This window comes from Coffea arabica, chromosome 2e (genome assembly GCF_036785885.1).
Source record: "Coffea arabica cultivar ET-39 chromosome 2e, Coffea Arabica ET-39 HiFi, whole genome shotgun sequence".
Classification (NCBI taxonomy): domain Eukaryota; kingdom Viridiplantae; phylum Streptophyta; class Magnoliopsida; order Gentianales; family Rubiaceae; genus Coffea; species Coffea arabica.
The window spans coordinates 26,240,821-26,266,792 of NC_092313.1; the positions used below are offsets into that span (position 1 = coordinate 26,240,821).

Below are 25,972 nucleotides of genomic sequence, written 5' to 3' on the forward strand. Positions count from 1 at the left end.
GAAAAACACGCACACAAACCCAATTGACAATTAGTTGTACCAAAAATTAAATATCAATACTCAAATACTTTTTCAATACAAGCTAATTTAATCTAAAATCGTCATTACAACCTTCCCATGGTTTTTAAAATATTAATATCTCAAAAATAGAGAATAAATTCTACCTCCATAATAAAATCATAATAAAAAATCTAATCCAATGAAAGAAATCCATATATAATTATTGTCATTTTATAAAAGTATTTTTGACAATAAACAAAATATGACAATTTTCACATTTTTAGCTATTCTTCCTATTTCAATCATCAATTTCATTATTTATTTCTTTATCACTGCGAGTCTCTTCATTTCCTTCTAATTTGACATATAATCTGCTCTTTGTTGCTTTTGTAAATTTCAATTTGCTAATATCCACAAAATTGAAAATAATAAAAAGAGATTATACTCCCTCTGTTTCACTTTGATAGTCCTGTATTCATTTTTCATCTGTACCAAATTGTAGTCCATTTTCCAATTGAAGAATGTAGTTATATTTTAATTTTCCTAAAATACCCTTATTCAATGTAAGTAGTTGTTACTATAAATCTACCCCATTTAATGAGAGTTGATTTTTTTTTTTACCATCAATTCAAGTTCTCATAAAGTTGTATCATATTTAATGTGAGGGTATTTTAGGAAAATAGCAATCTAAATTTACTTTTCCAACAAAGTTAACTACTTTTTCTTAAACTGTATGAAAAAAGAAACAGGACTATCAAAGTGGGACGGAGGGAGTATTAATTAGAAAAGAGAGAAGCAAAAATAGACAAGAGACAAAAAAATAGAAAATTTTTGGATTTTGTAAATTTATTGCCTTAAATTTAAAATTGTCTACCAAATGGGGGGGGGATTATAGGAATTTTACTATGTCAAGGGAGGTAAGTATAATTTTTTAAACCTGAGTGGAACCGAGTGAAATTGTTAGAAACCTCAAGGGAGGGTTCTGAAATTTTCCCAAAATGAAAAGTACGTAAATTCCACCATTAGCTGTAGGACAGAAAGGGAACCAGGCGCTTTGAGGTGCCCGATTCACCTCGTACTTTAGCAGTCCCTTAGGAAGCTCCTCCTCCTAAACCCTTCGATAACCCCTACTGTTCCCCTCTCTGCCAAAGCCCTTGCTGTTTCTATCAAAAAATGGAAGTTCAAGAAGAATCAGCAGCAGCTCCAATAACAAACCCATCTCCAAAACAAGCACCTTTATGCAAAGAGTGCAAACATAATCCAGCAAAATACAAGTGCCCAGGTTGCTCAATCCGCTCTTGTAGCCTCCCTTGTGTCAAAGCTCACAAGCAAAGAACTTCCTGCACCGGTAAAAAGCAGTACAACGACGTCGTTCCCCTCTCTGAATTCGACGATAACCTTCTTTTGTCAGGTCTAATCTGAAATACTTGTCAAATTTTTTATCCTATTGTTCCGCAAATCTTTTGGACATTTTGTTATTTCTCATTTTTCTTTTTTGCAATTCTGAATCATGGGCTTTGTCGTATTTGGTTCCTGGAAATTTTTTTGGTGTTTTTGTCCCTTTTTTTCAATTATTTATCATTGGTGTTTATTGCAAGATTAGTGTATGGTTTCTTTTAAGTTGCTTACTGACTTTAATTGTCAATTGTTCTTTCCTTTTTCTCGTGAATTAGCTAATTTGTTAATGGCTTTGCATTTCAATTTGCGAAAAGCATGAATCTTGGAGTTCGTTTCTTTCCTTTTTGTGTTTAAGAGATTTTGATAATTTGGGAGTTTCTTGTTGGAATTTCCAAATTGCGTTGGTATGCAATTTTACCAGTGTCGAGAGAGAGAGAGAGAGAGAGAGAGGGGGGGGGGTTGTCCTATAGCTAATTTTAAGAACTTATCCACTTCATTTAGTGCAAATGTGATTCATTGATGAGCTAGTGTTTGACAATGTAAGTTTTTCCTGTATCCAAATACTGAAATTCTTTCAAACTGATGGAATCTAGGTGATTTACACTTTTTAGTTTTAAATAATGCCGATTGCATAAAGTATCTCTTATGTTAAATCTTGCCTTTCTTCTTTTCTTTGCTCTTCAATTTGGTGTCTGTCCCTGTCTGCATATTTTTCTAGGCGGGTGGAAATTTCGAACTGTAGTATCTTCATGTGCTTAATTTAGTAATTTCATTCTTTCGAGCATCAATTATGAAAAGTTGGAGTCCTTTTTTGTTCAAAACATTCTCAAGAAGGAAAAAAAGTTGCTTTATCATACATAGTTGATCCTTTAAGGTATCAATCCTTTTTCCTGCTGTATTAGCACTAATTCCTTTTTTTTTTTCCTTTTTGTTTTCGATTTTGTTCATCCCCAGTAAGATACTAGATTTTTTTTTTTCTTAATGTTGCTGAAAGTTATCCTAACTTTTCAGATTATAATATGCTTGAGGGTGTGAAGAGAGTTGCCGAATCTGCTCAGAGGATGAGAATCAAGATGTGTGGCTATTCTCATTTTCGACTGCCTTTACCTCTTAAAAGTCTTCGAAGTGCTGCAGCAAGCCGCAGGACAAAACTCCTCTTTTTTTCAACTGGAATGTCCAAAAGAGAAAAAAATAAAACCTATTACAATTATAGGTAATTGTCAATCCTAGAAACTCTTTAGCTGTCTGATAGGCTTTGTGTGTTCTTTGTCTGGCATGCCATACAATGTTTTTGACAATTATCATATGAAAATTTGTCCAAATTATTCGTCATATACTTATCCAGTTTTATTATTCTTTGAATTGAGAACTTATGACCTTTGTTAATCTTTTAATTGCTGAAATCATGCTTGCATTGTTTTACTAAGAAATGGCTGTCATAATAGGAGCTTGTTGTTATGACTATATTTTTGTGATATATTTGCATTCTCTGAGGTTCAAGAAACACTTTTGTTGCAGTTTTTCTTTCCTACTTGCTCATGAAAAGTGCTACATAAACTTAATTTTTTTGAAGCTTTATGCATTAGGCAACCTTTTCTTTTTGATCCATAGACACAGAAAGGACAGGTCACATCACATATAGTGCATAAACTTTAGATGGCAATTGCACTGACAGGTAGTTCTATATCGATATATATCTAGACCAGAGAATAGTTTTATATGAACAATGAGCATAAATTTGCTGATGTTTCTTCCACCTTTTTCTACAAACTTTCTAACTTTGAGCTCTCTTTACCGAATAAGGTTCTTATCCTAAATAATCCACGTCTTCAACTTCAAAGTGGTCAGAAAGGAGAATGTAGAAGCACATTTGAGTGAGCAAAGTTCCACTAGAAATCCATGGGTTTTCTTTTCATTTCATTCAGCTCTTTCTCAGTCCAGAATCTAGAGAAGGAAATTAAGAAATTTTCTTGTAATAGCTTTCTTTTAGGTGTACTGGCACTCCTTTCTTTGTGCCTTCATATAATTGTTTCACCAATGTGGCAAGATCTTGGTAGCTCTCTTTTCTTTGTGCCTCCAATCTGTTTTCTCTTAGTTGTGGCATGATCAATCAACTGCATAAAACTCTAGGGTGCCAACTTTCCTTCAAGTTCATCTTTGATTAGCTGGTTGTGTACTTCTGCTTGAGATTCTTATACCACAGTGATCTTCTCCAGTCTTTCAAAATCTGACCGTGCATGGCTTTTATCTACTTTCTCCATGTCACTAATTTGTTGACTGTGATTGCTGACTGAGCATAAGATTTTAAAATGTATTTTAGTTGGCTTTCTTTATCTTGCTTTGTGGAAGCCGTATGTCTGGGACAAGATTTTTCATTTTTACCTTTCTGCTCATCGAGATAGCCTTCAAAACATTTGCATTATCGGTTTCAATTCTCTTGCTTTTAAGAGCGTTACAAGCAAGACCCTTATCTCCTTTTCCAAGAGCCAGTGGTGCTCTTGACTACCAATCTTCAGAGGCTTGCACAGTGTGTTTGGATGTGTCTTACAACTGCTTGTCTGCAGTTAATACTTCTGTTGTATTGTATTTTCCTCCATATCCTTGTATTAATTATGATTGCAGAGTTCTCATGAATGTGTTTCTATATACTTATTACGCCATTCACGGTTGATTAAAAAAAATCATTCTCAAATAGCTTGAGTCTTGGTTAACATTGTTAGAACTTCTCAATGTAGTGTATTTGTTACCTCAATTAGCTTAGATATGAGGAGCGATTCCATCTAGGTGTTTACATACACTAGACACTTGAATGTGTGTTAAGCATGCAAAACTGAGTCTGGTGGAGTATTTTAGTATGTAATGATCTTCTTTGAGAGTTGCATATCCTTTGTAAAGTCAACTTTTCTTATTCTTTCTAGTGTATTATCTTATATATATATATTTTTTTTGGTGATTTTTGATTTAGAAGTTTTCCTGTGAACATTTTAATTATTTATTTTGGTTCATTTCTCTTTTACTGGGGAAGGGTCGATTGGTAGGGTGGTAGTGAGGTCACTAGTTTGATGATTGAAAGCTTTGGTGTTTTGTAGAACTCCTGCATTTGAGATTCACAGAAGGCTAATAGTAATTGCATTCTGTTATTCCCTTAAGTTTAAGAAATGCTTACATTGACCTGAATATGATGGTTAAAAATGGCTAACTGATTATTAAGAGTCTGCAAAAGCTTGTACAAGTCTTTTCTTTACTTATTATATTTTTCCGAGGATGTGTTATTGTTATCTTGTTTGTTCCATCTGCTACTGTACCCGCCTTCAATTTTTTAATCTCATGCATTTGGTCATACCAGAGTGAAGTTCTAATGAATTGTTTATTCTGTTAATTTTGTTCTCCAGGAGGAAGTATATATCTTGGACCATTGAATGGCGATTTAACTCAACTAATGTGGTATTACTGGATCATGGGTGAGTAATCGTCAGCACAATTGTCTTGCTAACCTTTCTAATTATGTAGTTTAGGTGTCGCTCTTGAGATGCTATTTCATCGACGCTGGTCTGCCATATAAGCTTTCGCTGATGTTATGTTTTTTGTGATAGCATACATGAAAACAGAACCCTTTACTCCGTGATTGAAAATCATTTGCAACTTGGTCCGTGGAAACATCAGTTAAAGCGATTCCGTGAGGAGTCACTCGATTCTCTTAAATTTTTCATCCGCAAGTATCCAAAGGTACCCCCAGTTTCCCTTTAGATGTTTTCATGTTAGTTTTTGCCATGGGACCTACATGCTTGTCTTGAGTATACGTGGATAATTACTTGGATGATTACTTCTCACTGGATGGTGGTATGTAGCCTACCACTTTTTTGAGAGCGCACCAAATAATTATCTGGTTGAATATGAATCCTCCATCTGGATTCTATCAAGCCATCTTTAGTTGGACTTGTGGAATCCATTTGCCTTGCAGTCAAAATCCAAATAAATTTTGCCTGAATATAGTACTGTAGGCAAATCTATTAAAACATTATGCCATTTATAGACCTTTATTTGAGTCTGTTTGCACTGAACTGAGTAACTCTAATTATATATTCATCATTCCAACTTAAACTTCTTTGAGGATATGCATTCCCATCTTTGTCCTTTACTCTTGAAAATTTCATACAAAATGTACGTGTAGTGTGGCAAGATAGTATGTAAATAGTTGGCATGAGTTTATTCCAAGTGTTTTGGTATTTAGACAATAGCGAGAACATATTGGTCGGGCACATTGGGCTGGAGTTCTGGCTGACTGCAGTAGGCTTATTTGCTTTCTCTTACCTACATTGTACGTGTAACAAACCACTTTTTGGTATGTCAGCACTTTCTTCATGCTTGTTTCTATACTTTTCTGTTTACCCCTCTGCATTAGGCTCTTAACCAGTGGAACTGTGGGATGGCATATCAACCAAAAGCTAGTAGAGTGGTTATTTCAGTATATTGAATTTTTGGCGAAAAGGTTATAGTACTAGGTAGTTCCAAGGCAAACTGATGGATGTTGTATAGTTGCACAGTTAATACTCAGGACCAAAGTGATATGAAGAAAAAAGTGAGAAATGTAAAATTAGACAGGAAAAATAAGTTTATTCTGCTCTTCTATTCCAAATGAAAATATGAGGAACCACGTTCAAGTGAAAACATCAACTCATGCCCAACCATTTAGACAACCTGTACAGCACCGAGACTGTAATTACTTTAGAACTTCTTCAATTTTTTTTTTTTTTTTTGGGGTTTGTCCTCCTGCTTCAAATTTCTTATTTGAATAAGGGGCTAAGTGTTTTTCTTTATGCAGGGCTCCAGATCACCTTTTCGTCAGTTGGACATCAATGCCCCAATCCGTGAACAACTAGCCAATTTAGTTATTCTCGAGTATCCTGTCATCCATGTTTTTCTTCCTTCTCAAAGCTATGATTTTGAAGTTATCAAGGATGTCATTCCTCAAAAAGCCAGAGTAAAGGAATCTGTTAGCACTGATGATGTTAATCAAAACGGAGTTACCTTCAAAGAAGAAGAAATAGAAGAAGATGGCTCTTGGGATACCCAAGTTTCGGATCTCGCGAGTAACAATACACTCGCAAAATTCAAGACTCACAGGCAGAAAATGAGAAGGGATAAAAAACCCACCAAGTCATTTGGAAGGACATGCTTGGCAAAGGCAAATAAAGGGCCCATGTCATACTTAACCAGCAATGCCTGCAATTGTAATCCTGAAGAGGTCAAGAATAAAGAGAAGTCTGCTATATGTGATAATGCAGTCACTGGTTTTGAGCAAGGACTGGTTGATGCTCCCGCTCCCTCAGACTTAATTGCACATACTAAAAGGGGTGACTTTCTGGAGATTGATGGCGTTGTGAATGGCAATGGAGGTCTACTCGGAAGTTGTGGTCATGCAGATTCCAACCCTATAGAGGAAGGACTAGAGGAAGGGGAGATATCATGATTGCCTTACTGATTACGCATTTGATAAGGCAGGATTCAAGTGGAGGAGCATTGGAATAGTGGAGATGGTTACATTAGAAAGCTTCTGCAATTACTATACCTGTTAGTCTAGGATGTAAAATATGAGTCAGACAATTGTGTTTCAAGGAACCTCCAAATACAAATCTCCATATTTTGCTCATTTCATTTATGTAATAGAAACACTCAAAAAAAGAAGAAGAAGAAGAAGAAGAAGAAGAAGAAGAAATTAAAGAGAGAAGACTTTCATTGCACATCTAAAACCTTCCCCCGACGTGACAAATTTGTCAGAATTCTTTTTATGATGAGATTTAGACAGTAGATATTTCGTTTGGACCAATACTGAGCAAGGTGAAATATGTAAAGGGGACATTAAAGTATGGATTTGACCAAAAAAAAATAATAGAAAATAAAAGTTGGGTTGATTTGTTAGATTAGGCCGAACTTTTGTAAGCCAACCTGGGCCACGAATAATTTATAGCGACTGTTGAGTCCCAGATCCAACGCTAAATCGGGGTTTGCAAAGCACAAGCTAGAGAAAAGAACCACCCCAAAACGAACTAGAAATTGCGCTAGCTATCCTAGGATTTAACCAACCGGGAATTAGGAAACAGTTGGATTGAGATTTTTTTTTTTTTGAAATGTTTTGTTACATTATAAACACATTTTTTGATCTTTTTTTTACAAAAATTTTTAACCATATTTTTATCTTACGTGCATTACATATCAAAAAGTGCTGCAATATTATCTTTAAAAAATTTTCAAAAAATTCTTCAATCGAATCAAATCCTTTTTGACCATCCAAACTATCTTTCTTGCAGTCTCGTCTTTCTATAAATGGATAATTCAGGGAAACATGTAGTATATAAAGTTTTGATGCTACGGGATTATAGGTCAGAGAATAAAAAAAAAAGCATCTAGCGTGAAATAAAAAGCCACGGCCAAGGTTTTGGTTTGTTTATGTCATTATTGCTCTTCTCATTTTCTCAAATTTGGGTGTTAAAATTTGCTCGAAAAAGAGAAGAAAAAATGTCCAAGGAAAATCAAGTTTTTGCCCTATTTTTACTCGCAGTGCTTTCAATCTTGGTCATATTTGGGAGATATTTGCCCCCAGAACTTCCTGCAGTGGTAGCTGTACCATGCTCATTTGTACCTTTGTCCATCCTATCCTTCGTCTTCATTTTGTTCCTTCTTATGTGGTAGTATTGCAGAGGAATTAAATGTGACATCTGCCTATCGTACAGGGTTTGTCTAGTGCGTTTTACCCCTCCGAATGGTTGGCGGGCTATTATATGGGACAGAGTTTACTCAATGTATACTTTCGGGTAACGACTGCGGGTTCTCTTGTCAACAAAGGGAATTAATATGTGCTGCTACGTACCAAAAAGGTTGCAAAGTAAGGATTGTTGAAGGCGTTTGCTCTGTGCATGGAATTAAGGTCAAGTTTAAATCTGGGCAATTAGATTATTAATTGTAGAATCTGGGGTTTGTTCACGTGAAAATCATAAATCATCTGCTAATTAAGCTTTCATATTTTTGTGCAATATTGTTGTTCCTTGTCAATGACTAGTTGACCACCATTGCGAGACTTTGAATCATTAGTTCAAAATTAAAGTTGCATCCTTTTTTTTCTTAAAAATTTTTTCTAAGGATTCATGCTGAAACCTAGCGATTTTTTTTTTTTCCGATTTTTATCACAAGAGAAAGAAAGAAAGGGAAAAAAACCCAATAGAAAATTGAAGAAAAACCTCTAAGGGTGCAAGATAAAAATTTGTTTACCACGTTGGACGGTCTTGGACACTTTCTTCTGCCCACACAGGTAATAATTCTGGTAAAATATGAAGAGACGAGGAAGAAGGAACATACACAACCGGGACACAAGGTTTAAACCATGGATTAGATTGTGAGTTTTTTAAGGTTGAAGAGTAATTTGAGGCTGGACGTGAGACTAGGAGAAGTCTTTGATAATATCTTGGACTTTTTTTTTGACCTCCAACATAGTATCATAGATTGGTCATTCATTATTATGAGCAAAGTTTCTAAAAATGTATTTCATAAGAAAAAAGAAAGAAAATGTTCCTAGAGCTGAAGTTGCATATTGTGAATTCATCGTCTAGAAGAAACCGGGCTCCAACCTCAGTTTGCCATGGCCTTTGTAGTTTAATGATGCAAAATTCGACGCACATTACGTTAAGAGAGAGAGGTTGGTGATTTGGGAGTCATTTGATAAAATTTAAAAATTGAAGTGTAGATGCTGAAGTTATAACTTGCAGAATTCATAAAGCCATATTAATTTTTCTGAAAAATCAGCTAAATTTGAACACTGCATTGAAATACTATAACTTTAGTGTAGTATTGTATTTGCATAAATTTCATAAATGATCTTTTTGTACAAGAAGTATAATATTTTCTTTCTTTTTTTGAAGGAAGAAGTATAATATTTTCTTATATTGTTAAGCATGAGTTTCATGTGCTTTCTACGTGCAAACCATGTGAAAAATAATTGCACTTCTACTCTAATCTTAAAAATAGTTTAATTATTTCCTTCTTCCATCTCCTTTTTGTTTAACTAGCTTTGGAATTAATCGCATGTGGCTAGTGTTTTTCCAAATTTCTACTATTTATATGACAAAAACATGCACAATATATAAGTTTGAAAATTCTAAATATTTTAGTATGATAAAAATAAACAGATCACTTCATTGTAAAATTGATAGACAATCTTTTGTTTTGGGTAGGTAGAAAATCTTTCATTGTAAAGTTGATAATAGTAAACAGACTACTACATTTTATTTCATTTTTTCCAAAACTAGATTATTTGAATAATTTGAATGATGGTGTACGATACTATGAGCCCGTTTGGATGGTGTGTTCTCTTGACTGCTCGCAAAGCAAATAGTTCTAGCAAATTGGAAGAGATAAGAAAGAAGGAACATATATACACAAGTATACAACTTGGAGACATGATTTTAGAGATGTAAAACTGGGAATTAAACTTTTAGTTAAGGAACATATACAAGTAAACAACTTCATTTAAGTTTTTGACTTTACAACGTGGATATATATATATATATATCTCTTCACAGAAACAAATCTGCTTTAGTAGAAATCAGATCAGATTAATGCGCAGATAATTAAAGACAGATGTTTGACAAATTTCTGTCTTTTTGCAAAAATGGAACAATGTCAAGAATATTCAGCCATTTCGGCATCGTGTGATCGCATTGCACCCTCTGTTATAACCACCTTTTACTGGTTCTGTGGGATGGCAGACTATCTTCTGATTGATGTATTCACATCGAGTACCATCAGGTTTCTGCAGCGGCGGATAAGGCATAGGTTTTTCCTCATCATTAGCTTTGGAGAAAGTTGCACTAAACAAGAGCATTGCCAAGAATACAGCAATCGTCAATCTCAACTCATGAGCCATTTCAATCGATATTTATGTGCGTACCTTTTATGCAATGGACTAGTAATTGTTCTAGCTGGTGAATACATGTTTCTCAGATGTATATTTATACTAATAGGACAAGGGTTCTTGGTATTATTGGATATGGATGCGAGTTTAATGAGGCTTGACACAAATTTAGGAAATGTTTTTGACAATCTGTCTGAACATTTTTTTTAGCCTCCAAAATTGCTTCCAGCGATATTCCGCTATATTATAGGTAACTCATTCAGTGGCTATTTTTTCTGAATAATTTTCTAGAAGCAAAGTTTGGAGAACAGAATTTCATGGAAAAATGAAAAAAGGAAAAAAGAAAATGGTTTTTAGAAGTGAAGTTACATATATTGCAAATTTGTTGTCTGGAAGAAAAAAGGTGCAATACATGCATGGCTATTCACCTTGTCTCGCCTGTATGATTCAAGATAGGGACAGGGGGAAAGATGAATCTTTAATGTTGCAATACATATTATTTTTTCCGACGGATTCAGATGCATTTATAAAAGTCTTTAACTGCTAAATAGTTTGGGCTAATGATGTGTAGCAGATTACCAATCTTCCAATTTCATTGTTCAATTGTTCTCTCTCTTGTTCCTACTAGCTCTGGGATATTCATTGTCCAAGCATTCCAATTTCTTTCTTTTGAACTCACCTTTCCCATCTTAGATGTCAATTACATCTAATTTACACTTCAATTTTTTTTTAATATTCTTGAAGCACTTTTCAGATTATCTCGAAAACGTGGTCATTACAACTTGATAAAGTATGACAATTGAATTGTGAATAGAGAAATCTTCATCCTTTTATCGGCAAGATATGTGGGGTTTATGTAGCTATGTGTTAGTGTTTATTTCACTGTTTGTCGGTGGCACGTAATGGGGTTGAGATATAAGAATAACTCATTTGCTATTGTGCGTCAGTTGCAATATTAAAGAAGAATAGTTTAAGAACAAATAAAATTATAAGGAGTGACAAAGGCCCACTCAAAACCTAGCTCATAAGTGAGGATTTTTCTCGCATTTATAACTAAGCATGCTGCCCCTTGTACGTACAATTAATGTGAAATAAATTCAACAATCTCTCTTATTTTGATTCCAGTATTGGGTTTTTTAGCCCGAAAAACTAGCTCAAAGAGTGAAACCTTTTCTTACACTCATAACCAAGTATCTTACCTCTTTCACAATCGATGTAAAATAAGTTCAATAATTAAGTATGAAACTTGCGGAAGAAATCGGAGAACATGTGCTTATTTTTCATATTTGATTTTCAAAATTAACTTTTGATGCTTGTAGCTCATTATAAGTTATCAAGAACAATCCTTAATACTTTGCGATTATACAAAGATGCATAAAATGTGCTATTTCTAAGAAGGCGCGCTTTTTGTAGAGTTGGTATGGCGATCATTAATATATAAAAGAAATGCCCATTCATGTCTTTTTCTTTTTGTATAAAAACAGTAATTTTATTACTAAATTTGCTGGAAATCGTCCAGCAATAAATGATTGATAAGGATTGGGGGAGAATTCATGTCTGGTAACCGGTTCCATGTACAGCATCCTACCAACATTAAACAGTGCCAGATTCTTAATTTCTTGTTTGGAATGAATCGAAAGAACATCTAGGCATCGATGATTTATGATTGATGTGGACAGTTCTGCTCTTTTAGTTGCCGAGACCCATCTCTCCATGTGGCTTTAATTATCATTTAAGTGTTACAACTTCCTGCTTTGATGATTGAATGAAATTTCGTTCTTCTTCTGAGCTCATAAATGATAGCCATATTCTAAACGATATCATTTACACATGAGTATCACAGGATGATGTCCATTCAAGTCAAAATAAATACAATCTCATAGCTTATTCTTATTTTGTTTCTTTTGATGTTCTGGTTAAGCAATTTGCCAAGGATCTTGCTCAATTTGTAGCAGTAAAGTGCAATTGCAGCTATACAGCTAAACAATCGAAGCCAGTAAAAGGGAACGGATGGATTAGGTGATACAGGAAAAGAAGTATAAACGAAAATTTTGGTGTTCAAAACCTTTCACTTACAAAAAAAAAAAAAAAACAAAGCTAGTAAGTATTACGGCAACCAAACTACCTGCATTGTGAATTCTACACCAACATTATTGTTTGGATTTTTGAGACATAAACACGTAGCAAGGCTTTATAATTAGTGAAATTACTCTAAAGCAGTTAACACTACATACCAGATGTTGGCCTCAAAGTATCGATTTGCTGAAGGAAAAGATTTGGTAAGAAGCTGAAGGAGGACTCTTTCAACACCAAGACACAGCTGATAAGTGAATATTTAATGTACATTTTGTACAAATTTGGCATGAACTTTTGGTATGTTTTGAGAAGATTAAAGCCATATTTGAACTCTTTTGGTGATAATTGCTTAAATATTGTTGAAGTGTTCAAAACTTGATAAATGAGTGGAGTAACGCATTAATTTTGTGAAATTTTGAAGGATATTGATAGATGGAATTCATGCACGAGATGACGAAAAATGTAAGGATCATCTGGAGGATAAAATACAAGGATACTAGGAGCAAAAATAAAGAAAAAGGAAAGAAGTAAAAAACTGGAAATTAACCAGCACGGATCCGAGCTCAGATCCGTGTGAACAAATGGCGATCCGAGCTCTCGTTTGTACTTCTGGAGCAGTGCATTCGAGGACATACGATCCGAGCTCGGATTCATAAGAGAAAGGCCTCGGATCAGCCATGATCCGAGCTTGAATCCTTCTTCACCCCTCGGATCCGAGGCTCGGATTTGCCTCTTTCTTCTACAAGTGGCACAATCATTTTTTCTCATTTTTCACACAACTTTTCAGCTATCTTGGGTGTGAGAATACGGTGGCACATGCTTCTGCAACAAAAAGGAAGACAAAATGAGTTATTGACAAGTCAAAACAACATATCGTTTGACTTCCTCTACAAAATCTGAGTGGTTGGAATCATGAAGGAGAAAAAAAGTGTCTTTCTACCACCTTTTATGCAGAGAAACAAGGAGAAGCCAAGGAGGACCATACGTAGCTCGTTTTTCTTCTAGTAACATTTTTTTCTCTCTAGCTAGAAGTTCTTGAGGAAGCACTTGGAGACTTCACTTGTAATCATCTTGAACAAGACAGCAGAAATTTGAGGGCTTCACCATTACTTGGCTAAGCTTTCCTTTATCTTTCTTGTACTTGTACTTTATGATGTTTTGCATTAATAAACTTGTGAGTTTGATTGTTATATCATTCATGAGTAGCTAAACTTCTTTATCTAGGGAGTAGATGAAACTTATGGCTAAATGATATGAATTGAATGTGATTTACACTTGTTGTATCTTGTATTAACTTGTCTATTTGTGTAGTTGTAATTACTTGTTATTGTTTGATCACCAATAGCATGTTTATAGTTGTTATTATTCAATGAGAATTGGTAGTAATAATGGAAACACATGAGTAGAGTTTAAGTTGTATGTTCATGAAAATAGAGGTACACTTAAGTGGATTACTTAGCATTTCATGAAGAAAAACAGAGTAGAACTAGTATTTCACAATGAAGATAGGGAAAATTGAACTACTCTAGGTTATTTTATCATGAGAATGAGATTTGGTAATATTGGAAATAAATCCCTGGTTTAACAAGAATAATAACAAGAGGCAAATCTATTCATTTGTGTTGTTTATGCCATAAGTGAAATCTATATCCCTAAATTTAAGTCTTTAGTAAAGAAATCTCCATTTCAATTTATTAAACCAGATTTGTAGACAATAGCATTATAATCTTCTTGCTCAGATTTATCGTAAGTCTAAATAATAGAGAAAATAAGAGCCTAGTACTTGTTTAAATTGCTCCTTGTGGGATCGACCTGATATTTGCCCAAAACTACTAAGTGACCTGTATACTTGCAGTTCAACGGGTAAATTTCAGAAATAAACTTGCATTGATATAAAAATCCCGTCAACAGCTACAGCAAGGGATTTGGTCACTTTATTCATCAGTGGAATTATTACAAGAATGAGAACTTAATAAATTCCAGGCAAGCTTATTTATCAGATTTAAATATGCACCAAATGCATGATGAAAATCTTAGCTTCTATTTTAGTACAATAAGAAGCTATAAAAAGCAAGCAATCATTGAAACTCAATAGCTCTTATGATTTAAAATCAACTGGAATCATATTTCCCTTGAAGATAGCACTCCTCTTGTTTTGAATATTGCACAGACCTCCCCTATTTTTGTTGTTTCGGTAACGAAACCTAATAAATAGCAGTAATTTTAATTATAATACCAAAACTACCCTTTTGCTAAAAAGGAACGAAAGAGGTGAAGAAAATAACCTACTGTAATGCCTGTCGAGTAGGTGCCAAATCGGTACCGCCACCAACACCACTACTGCCAACTCTGTTACCTTGTTGCTACCATAATAATGGCAAACTACTAGCTAAAGTGGAAAAAAATGTAATAAATAAAAATTACTGCTATAAACTTTTTTTAAGCAACAGTTAATTTTCATTGATAAGAAAAAAAGATTACGCAAGGATCACTAACAAGGTGTTTCATTTCCTGTCTATTTAATATCCTCGGTTATAACAGTCTTTAACTGGTTTCGTCGGTTGATAGACTATTTTCTGTTGATGTATTCACATCGACTGTCAGCTGTCAGGTTTCATGAACCTCGAAAGAGTCCACCAAATAGTCTAATATATAATTTAGGAATCCAACTCTGATCCAAAAATTTAAACCATTAGGTCTTGGACTCTTACTTACATATTAACTGCTCTTTCTCCATCTCTCGAACCAATGTGGTGGGGCATAATCGTTTGCTCATGAACCTAATATTTCAGAATATCCATATATTTTTTCTTATCATCATCTGCTTGGAAGAGAGTTGCATCTATTAATTAAGAGCATGGCCAAGCATACAGCAAGCATCAATCTCAACTGAGCTTTTAGTTGTGGAGACCCATCTCTCGGTGTGCTTTTAAAACTCATTAAATTGTTTCAATTTCCTGCATGATGCTTGAGAGATATTTCGTTCTTCTTCTCAGTTTCTAAGCATACATATCCTAAAGGATATTATTTACACGAGTTCCACATCAATTGCATTCAAGTATCTTCTACACAATATTATGTCGTATTTTATGTTTTGCTTTCTAGATGTTCTGGTAAAGCAATTTGCCAAGGATCTTGCTCAATCTATAGCAGTCAAGAGAAGTTGCAGCTGTATAGATGTGATGCAATGCCTTATCATTTTCTCTCCCTCTCTCTTCAATTATACGTCCCTTTGAATTTTGAGCATGAAATATGAGGACCAGAATTGAATGGTACTTAGATATTTTAGATTATTCAGCTTGTGACCTAGAATTGGGGTTACAGAAGATTGTACATTTCAGAGTTTGTAGTTAATAGCAATGCATCTTATTCCATTGGTAATCTACATGTTTTTCTTTTTTCAGCTAATGAGCTAGAAAGCGAAGTTTGACAAAATGTACATCTCAGCGTTTATTTTACCTAACACTTTCCATGCCAAGTTTTTCCAGTTAATGAAGGAAATTTCTAGGTCCTCGTAATTGAAAAACACAAACTGGCAAGTATTGGCCTATTGTGGTGTAGAAAAAGTAAAACTGGATCTGCCAAGTAGAAGGGACAAACAATATTGGAGTTTTGTGATTTAAAGACAAAGGAAAAAAGTGGGATTGGTAACTCTTAGAAAGCAAACAAAAAGCAAGAAAGAAATGTTGCCTGCCCAAGGAAGTAGGAATCAAGCAGTACCTGTGTGTGTGTGTATATATATATATATATAGAGAGAGAGAGAGAGTACCTGTGTGTGTGTGTGTGTATATATATATATATAGAGAGAGAGAGTACCTGTGTGTGTGTGTGTATATATATATATATATAGAGAGAGAGAGAGAGAGAGAGCAGAAAATGGTGTACCATACTAGCTAGCTGATTTTGTACTTTTTACAGCAAGTCCTTAAGAGGCCATTCATGATTCATCTAATAATTGAGAGAATGAATAGCAAAATCCTACCATATCTGCAGTCAATTACTTGACCAGGACATCTACAATTTTGTGTAAACTATTATTGACAATCCACCTTCTTCCACATGTATGTTAATCTGTGCATGATTCCACATTCAAACTGGCCAAGTAGAATCCAATAATTCAATTGGTTGAAAAGTTTATTCTTGGTAAAGTAGGAACTGCCAGTAAACCTCTTCAGATGCATGATGTAAGTACGTAGAATTAATTCTTTTCGTAATTAAAGTAAAAGAAATTACTTTTGCATTTATAAAAGTGTTAGAGACATCAGACAAGTACCATTGTAACTGTGCTTGACAAGAAAACTGCACCGCAGCATTCTCCTGACAATAATTTTCTTGATGAAGTAACACAATGTATATGAAGGTAAAAATGTTTAAATCGCCCATGCAAAACACGAGTTTTATTCCAGTATTTTGTGTATTCGAACACGAAAAGAATACGTCTTGTACATCACTCTTTTTTGGTCAAGCTTTCCAGTTTTCACATCATCTTTGTATTACAAGAGTACTAAATTTATTTCTTTTCCTTTTTGCATTAGGTATCCGTTAGTGTTTTAGTGACTTTAAATGCTGCTTCATTTCGCCCCAAGGCATTTTCACTTCAACTTCTGTTGTCTAAATGAAGAGTTTATTGGACTTTATCGATCAGAATCATGAAGTAGGTATACAAGCAAGCTGCCTACCAGATCTAGTGGTCAATTTCATGAATGTAAATACTATGATATTTTTAACAAATTATTCTCATCCTCTTTATCCGAGAACCTAAAAAATTTTAGAAGGTTCAGATTAAAAAAAAAAAGAGAAAAACAAGAAGAAAAGAATTTAACATAATTGACATGGAATCACTATTAAGAAATTAATATAGGCTCACAATAATAATATCCTATTAGGATGTTAACAAAAACAAAACAAGAAAAAAATATCTATCTATAAGTTTTGCATCTTCAGTGTCTGCAAATTGCAATGTTTAAGTATGGGATAATTAATGACCTTGTGGCTACAGGTGCCTAGTGTCCATGAGATTAATGACGAGAAAGAGAAACTTGTGGAATGGAAATCAAGAAATATATTGATTGATTTAATGGTGAGACAGTACATTTTTCTTAAAGCAAGTGGCAACACCATATTATACTCATACACTTTGATTAGCCAGATTTAATGTCCACAGCCATCTAAAATCGCATGTAATTAAAAAAAATCCCGTGTCATTAATACCTATGGGTGATGGATATACTTCTCAAATGACAATTTCATCAGAAATAAATTTTGCAATGTGATTTTATCATTTTCATCATATTTAACACGTGAAGTCTCATTTTTTGACTAACCCTCAAGATAAGACTTTGAGAGCAATACAGATTCCCAACAGTCATTTTCATAGTTATTGGGAGTATTCAATAATGCTTTTAGACAATAAGAAAAAGATTTTTCTGCTAGCAATTCTCTTCTATAAATAGAGAACTCGCATGTTGCTATAGTGCAGTATAGATAGGCTGCATAGAAACATTAATTTAGCAGCAATGGTTGCAAGAAGCCTCCTCTTCGTCTTCCTCCTTGCTCATTATTTAGGTCATAGCTATGCAGCAACACCAAGTCATTATTCCAGACCTCCATTCAACAGAAGTAGTTTCCCAGATGACTTTCTTTTTGGAGCAGCTACTGCTGCTTATCAGGTATACACTGGTTAACCTAGACGCTTGGAAAGTAAAATGCATTTATTATGGTAGAAATGCCTATTCAAGAAACCAAATTTTCCCGACCCTTTTGCCCTTGGGTTCTGTTTCTAAGATTAATCCTTCATAAATTTTCTTTTCTTCTTTGACAAAACAGAAGCAGGGTTTTCTTGATGGCTACTGGCTATAATTTGAATTTTGTGTTCTAATAAGTTATACAAACTTGTCAAATTCTTTGTTTTTGTTTAAATCTTGTTTTTTTTTTTTAATCAGATTGAGGGAGGAGCTTATGAAGGAGGGAAGGGACCTAGTATATGGGACAATTTTACTCACACGCATCCAGGTTAAATCAACATCCATCTAATTTTTCCTGCATTCATCAATCTAGTTTTTAAAATTACCATGAAGCCCCAAGTTACTTGTTCATTGAACAGGTAATTCGTCAAGAACACAAGAATGTTAAGTCATATAGCTTAACAAAGGCATGAATGACCCTTGGAAGCAAACTAGAAAATATAGAAAATGACAAGGAATAGACTAATTTGCATTTAACTTTTACCACAATTCCACTTAAAAGAAAAAAAAATCCCAACTGTTTGATGGTAATCGATTAATCATGGTCACCAACCACAAATAATCACCAAGAAATTTGCAACTCTTGTCTCTCGCCCGTAACATTTATTGCCAATTTCTTCCGAAAAATTACTGGTGCAATAGCATGTAAAGAATAGTTTACCTATCATGGTAAGTCTAATTAATTATAACAAATGATAACTGACATTAATTAACTGTTCTGCATAGTTAATTCTGAAGCAAAATTTCACGTGCCATGATTGCCATCTTTATCACCGTCATACTTAGTGATTGTGACTATTTTGCTAGCAATGGAAAGGCCAATACGAGTACTACTCCCTTGATTTCTACCTTTCTTGTTGAAAAATCAATTGACTCTTTTTAGCAGATAGGAAATTATTTAAAGGGATAATTTCAGATACCTCCCTTGAGGTTTCTAACAATTACACTTAAATTCCCTCTAAAATTAAAAAATACACTTACCTCCCCTATGTGATAGATGTAACAACATGTTAGCTCCAAAAGCCTCCTAATGACCAACTTGCCCTCAAAATGTTGTGGCTAATATTATTGCAAAAATGTGAGAAAAAAAATTGCCTACAACAATAATATTTTTTTTTATTTGCTTCTTGGCGCAAGCATCTGCAAAAAAAAAAATTGATTTTGTCATTTCTCAACTGTTATGTTGAGAAGCAAAATTGATTTTATTATTCCTCAACTGCCATAGGGAGGAAGAATGCCAAGAGTTAAAAATAGCATTCATTTTTTTTTACACTTTATCCATCTTATATACTGCCAAAATAAAGCCGTTGCAACTTGTCCAACTCTTCTTGCTTTTAACAATCAAAAGTGCAGAATTGTATATATATTCTTTGTTGTACTGAGAGGATCCCTACTATTTTCATATTTTTTGCTCTTTTTTAATTAATTTTTATAAACAAAGTGGTAAATGTTTCGTTCAGAATATAAAGAGGGTAAAGTTGGCAAAAACTTGTATGTCAATACATTTTTTCCACTTTTTAAACTTTCTTTTAGTGACAGGGGGTGCAATATTTATCAAATATGTCCGTCAAAGGGAGGTGAGTGTAATTTTTAATTTTAGAGGATATTTAAGTGCAATTGTCAGAAACATCAAGGTAAGTATCTGAAATTATCCCTTATTTAAAAGCTTTTACAGCTGATTCAATAGTCAATATTGCCAGCATCAAGAACGGTTTTTTGAAAGGAGCGGCAGTGCCCACGTACATAATCCTTATTCAGTTGTTTTATAATACTTAAATTATTTTTTAAAGATTATTAACTCAAAAACAAACTTGCAAAAACAAATGTAAAATGTTTGATCTTGAAGAACTAGCATCAACTTTTGATACTTGTATTAGCATCTGACGAATCAGTATAACAAGAAATTTTTCCCTTACAAAATGGTTTTCTACGTAGATGAAAATCGGATAAACTGATCGACACGAACTTTCTTTTTTAAAAAATTATCTGAACAAAAAAAATTGTGCATTTTAGCAAAATTTTTAGGCAAGAAAATTGTCAGATTGAGACCATACCTTAACCTTAACTATGCCAGCCGGGCCAAAAAATTCTCATTTTAAAAGTGCTCGACCCGGCTGGATGATATTTCATTATTCAGTCAAGATTGTCCTCTGTTAGGACATCACTTTTTTTTTTTTTTGGTTTAAATTTCCCATATACTTCGATAGCTACATATATTAGCTACAAAACAATAAATCCTGAGCCCACCAGCCAGCTCCCTTTGTGCTTGTTTACAAATCACTAATTCATGCTAAGAAAGATTAATTTTTTCTTTTTCAATACTAGGAAAAAAATAATTATTACAAGATTGATGATAGAAGCAGTCCTTTGTTTCCTACCAGAATTATCCCTATAAAATCTAGTATAGAAATCTAATGTAAGTCTGATTGGCACATCAACTCTTAGAAGAAATTAAAGAATGAGTTACCTTAATAGTTTGTCATGACCATAATTTTTTCTTGCAACTAGCTATGTTTCTTGTCACAATCAAAAGATTGAATTCTTATAATGACAGCAATAGAGACATTCTTAAAAGGTCTAGACTGTCAAATTTCCTTTCTTTTTGACCAGCCTTTTATTGGTGACATTTGACAATCAATTTTTTTATTTGTCAATTTTCTTAAACATTTACAGAGAAAATATGGGATCATTCCAATGGAGATGTAGCTATCGATTTTTATCACCGCTATAAGGTGAGTATTTATTTCTTACTCTTTTTTTTTTTAAAAAAACTCTTCTCTTATTGTTGCTCAAAAAGAGGAAGGAAAAAAGAAAAAAAATCTGTTTCTTTTTTCTAATGGATTAGCAGTGGGATACACACCAGGAGCACAGCTGCACTTACTTAAAAAAGGATATTCAAACAGAAATGCAGCCATTAACAGAAACTAAATGTTTGTGCAGCACTTTTTTTCTTTACAATTTTTTTTTTGTTTCTATCTCTATACTTTTCCATTTTTTTTAACGAAATAAATCATATGGTAATATTCCAGGAAGACATCCGTCTAGTCAAGAATATGGGCATGGACGCTTTTAGATTTTCCCTCGCGTGGACCAGAATTGTACCAAGTAAGAATTACCTTTCATGCATAATTATATTTTTTTAACCCTATCAGTCCTTGCACACTGTGAAGAAACCAGTCAATTACAAAATCTGCAGACAAGAAAAAAGTTTTTAATGAGAAGTAGAAGAGAGACATTTCAGTTGAAACAACAATTAATCATTATCACCTTTCGCTGTTCCCAAACTCTTGTACTACACATAAAAATATGAAGCAAGTAGAAATGCTATAACAAGAAAATCCCATGAGCTGGGAAGATAATTAATTAATCTTTGGTTTCTTGGTCTCAAACCAAGTTAAATTGTTTCTCTTGTAGCTGGGAAGATAAGCGAAGGCGTGAATCAAGAAGGTATCAAGTTCTACAATAACGTGATTAATGAAGTTATCGCACTGGGTAATCATTTTTACTTAGTCTGTACGATTTTCTCTTGTATTTTGCTTTTACCTAGTGGAATAACCTACAATATAACCAATCGATCATACCATCTATTCAATGTGCAGGATTAAAACCCTTTGTCACACTTTTTCATTGGGATACTCCCCAAGGTCTTGAAGATGAATATAAAGGATGGCTACATCCCCACATTGTGTAAGTTCTGATGTTATAGTTATAGGAGCCTCAAACATTAAAGCCATTATCAGAATCTGCAATGTGCATAGTACAGGGACCATTTCTGGTTGAAAACAGCAATAGATGCTTATCAGTACTAATTGGGACCATGTACGGGGACTACTTATTTTGGATTTATACATTGATTTATTTGGGGACCATTTTAATTTTCAGGGAGGATTATAAAGACTACGTAGACATCTGCTTCAAAGAATTTGGCGATCGAGTGAAGCATTGGATTACCTTGAATGAGCCAATATCTTTTAGCATGTATGCATATACAACAGGGACATATGCACCTGGTCGATGCTCGGTTTATGCAGGAAATTGCACAAATGGAAATTCTGGAAAAGAGCCTTATATTGTAGCACACCACTTACTTCTTGCTCATGCTACTGCAGCTAAATTGTACAAGGAAAACTATCAGGTTAGAAATTCTATATTAACCAAAATCTTCACGCAACTACTTACCCAAAAAAATAAAAATAAAAAATTCACCCAATTGCAAAATCTCCCCTGCCTCTCCCCGCTTCTTAAGTCCCATTCCTCCCCTGCTGAAAAAAAAAATTAAAAGAAAAATCATAAAAAAACTGCAAAAACCTATATTAGCTATTCATTTTCACCTATGTATGCATGTTTTCAGAAGTCTCAAAAAGGACAGATTGGAGTCACCTATGCAACTCATTGGTTTTTGCCAAAGATTAAGACACCAGAAGGCCTCAAGGCCCCATATAGGGCCCTTGATTTCATGTTAGGGTGGTAAGTGTTGGTTGTTTAAGTTTCATAATTGTGGTCCCATCTTCGACTAAGACTCATTCAATTACCTGTAAAGCCTTAAGTAGATGTCAGTTTAATTTTTAGTTTTCAGTATCTCATTAAAGTTGAAGTGTTGGTTCTCCTAATTGTCAATTTAATAATTGAAGCCCAGTTTTGCGGTTAGGATAATTCTAGTGTGTAAAATTTGAAATAATTAAACTTGTGATGACACTTAGAAATTTATATGCGGCAATTAATCTCCTTAAGTAGAATCATTCCAAGTTTTTTTTTTTCATGAGTATAATTATCTAAGTATATATGTACAGTAGAATCAGTTATAAGAATTTAAAAATTTCCCTTTGCAAATATGGTTTGCTTTTACAATTAATGTACCTTTGCAAAAATTGATGTTTTTCAGGTTTTTGCATCCAATTACATACGGAAATTACCCACCAAGCATGAGAACAATAATTGGGAATCGACTACCAACATTCACAGCAGCTCAATCCAAGATGCTAATTGAGTCAATTGACTTCTTAGGGATGAACTACTATACTTCCAATTACGCATCCCCTGCACTAACCTTCAACAGGGTTAACCTCAGCTACATGTCAGACAATCACCTCATTCTTTCAAGTAAGTGTGGGAAGGGACCCAAAAAAGAAGAAAATACTACATAGTATCAACAAAATGTTATTCATCACTAGGCCTTTTTTGGATATTAGACGTTTCAAATCATAATGAAAACAAATCAAAACTAGAATAAAAAACCAAGAAATGATTTCTTAGTTTCTCCTGTAAATACCGTCCCTCATTCTATTTTATTTGCATTTTGTTTAAGTACCATATAGAAAATTATTTCCTAATGTTTCATGTCCCTTTACTCTGATTAGATATTAAGTTCCAAATAGGGTCTTAACCCTTAAAGCTCTAAAAATTAATAATTTCTGTTTCATGTGTTTCAGCTGACATCGACGGAGTCCCTATTGGTCAACCGGTAAATTAATGCTATTGTTTTAATAAAATGTGCTTTTTAAAATATGCTATTCTTTTGGACAATGGTATTTATTACTTGTTCGAATTTGATTATTAAATCCTGCAGACGGGGTTGAATTGGCTTTTCATATGTCCAAAAGGAATTCGGAGCCTTGTGCTTTACATAAAAGAAAAGTACAAGAATCCTCCCATTTTCATCACTGAAAATGGTAAAGCAATTAGATTAAAATTTTCACTTATTTATATCTATATAACATGAAATATATATATATATATATATATTGATGTATGATTTGTGTTTCTCATGATAAAGGCTTGGCGGAGTCAAGAAATGATTCAATTCCTCGTGAAGTAGCCCTAAAGGATGTGATACGGATAAAGTATCATGAAAGCCATCTATGGTATCTCCAAAAGGCAATCAAGTGAGTGCTTTATTTTCTAATTTTTTTAATTTTTTTGTCTGGATGACATCTTTATAACAATCCTTCAATTAAGAAAAATAAAATCACTGATGCCATAAAATTTATCTTTTTGTAATGTAAAATAAAGTTCATTCAAGTCAATACCGCAAAATTCTGAATGTATATATGTTCCAGTTGAATGCCATAACCATAAAGAAAGATCGTCAGGTTAATTTGGTCTTACCAGATGAATTGATTAAACATAAAAAATCTATTTCTCGTTAATTGGTTGTCTACTTAAATCCAGTTTGGTTCTGAAACCAAAAAAAAGTCCGGCTTGATTTGATTTTACGTTCTAAAATACATGGCTTTAGGATTAAACCGTGGAACAAGAACTGTATTAATATAAAGTTGGTCAAGTCCAATTTGTTAACCTCGATGAGAAAAATCAGAGGACTCGAAGACAAATGTTATAAACTTTTACTTTTAAGAAAAATTAGACTTATTTAAAGGCTGCCCTATTTATATGCAGGGAAGGAGCAAATGTAAAGGGATATTTTGCTTGGTCTTTCATTGATGATTATGAATGGGATGCTGGCTTCACTCTCAGATTTGGCCTCAACTATGTGGATTACAAAGAAGGAATGAAGCGATTTCCTAAGCTTTCTGCTCTTTGGTTTAAGAAATTTCTTCGAAAACCATCTAAATAGGCGCGGCCAATCTTGTTTATGTGTTAGTAGGCTTAGTTTTAATGCTGGTCACATAATTATGTATGCATATGCAATAATCTATGTGTCTATGCATACACAATTACCTATGTACCCCAAGAAGAATAATAATCTGATTTTCAGAAATTTTGATTTTTGAGGTATAAAATGTGTTCATTTTTATGGTTATATTGAAGTCTTTTACTGCCAATGGAGAATATACTGTTCTGTTTGGTTGGTATGATTTGCAAAACATAATTTTCAAATATTATTCAACTCGTATCATAGACACGATTTTCATCTATTTTTATTTCGTATATATCATATTATAAAAAGTGCTACAATGTTATATATTTTTTTGATAGAAAATATTATTTCATTCAAACAAATCTGCACTAATGGCAGAAAATAAATCAAACAAACATGACACAGATACATATAGATCTGAAATCAATAGATATACCAGATCTAAGAAAACAATATAAATAAAGATAAAATTGATATTTCTATATATCTTCCATCCGGATAAATCATTGTAGTCCAATACATCAGTGCATGTCTGCTGACAATCAAATTTGTTTAAAACTGATTCAAGTTCAAAGAGAAATTTAGATCTAACAATAATATAAAAATTGCAAATAAATCTACAAAATTTCAAATTTCACAAAGATAAAAACTTAAAAAACTCTTATAAAGAAAAACTCAGAAGAGAATAAAACTCTTACTAGAACAATCTAGGAGAGAAGAAACCCTCACTAGAAAATCCTATGAGAAAAGAATCACTCATTAGAAAATCTTAGGAGAGAATTTATTTAAATAAAATAAACTAAAAACTATAAAGAGTACATCCTCCCTTGAGGAAAGACCAGATTTGGTCTCTCTGCCATGGAAGAGATGAAAAAGATTTTGATGGAAGAGTTCTAGAGAAAAGGGTTTTAGAAAGAGAAGAGAATATGTTTTCTAATGTTAATTCATGCTATTTTAAATATATATATAGTTTTTAAATAATCTCCTATCCAAACAACCCCACTTAATATGACTTGCTAGGCTAAGGTTGAATAATTCTTAGCCATTTAGTGCACATATATTCCATGTCGTAATGTATTTTGTATGCATGGTTCCATCTAAGATAGAAGGAATTATATCTTCTCGGTTTTTAGGAGCGTCAGATTGATCACATATGATTTTGCATTAACATTAAGGGCTAGATGTTTGCCAACACACCATCCTAATTAATTTTATTGTTAAATCCATGTAATTTCAATCCCATTACCAGTAAAT

At 33.6% G+C, this 25,972-nt stretch overlaps 2 protein-coding genes across 2 annotated transcripts; both read left to right on the top strand.

Moving 5' to 3' along the window:
- Window positions 1-1,044: 1,044 nt before the first annotated feature.
- On the top strand, window positions 1,045-7,048 carry LOC113732190 (uncharacterized). Its single transcript, XM_027257843.2, has 5 exons — window positions 1,045-1,411; window positions 2,410-2,611; window positions 4,791-4,859; window positions 4,992-5,124; window positions 6,221-7,048. Exons 1-5 carry the CDS (start codon window positions 1,174-1,176, stop codon window positions 6,866-6,868), a joined length of 1,290 nt encoding a protein of 429 aa, XP_027113644.2. The 5' UTR covers window positions 1,045-1,173; the 3' UTR covers window positions 6,869-7,048.
- A 10,804-nt stretch (window positions 7,049-17,852) lies between these two features.
- Window positions 17,853-24,880, top strand: LOC113732191 (beta-glucosidase 13). Its single transcript, XM_027257844.2, has 13 exons — window positions 17,853-18,048; window positions 18,322-18,391; window positions 20,797-20,855; window positions 21,153-21,228; window positions 21,538-21,615; window positions 21,723-21,810; window positions 22,006-22,258; window positions 22,475-22,590; window positions 23,006-23,223; window positions 23,553-23,584; window positions 23,690-23,792; window positions 23,897-24,005; window positions 24,517-24,880. Exons 1-13 carry the CDS (start codon window positions 17,896-17,898, stop codon window positions 24,692-24,694), a joined length of 1,533 nt encoding a protein of 510 aa, XP_027113645.1. The 5' UTR covers window positions 17,853-17,895; the 3' UTR covers window positions 24,695-24,880.
- The last annotated feature ends 1,092 nt before the right edge of the window (window positions 24,881-25,972 follow it).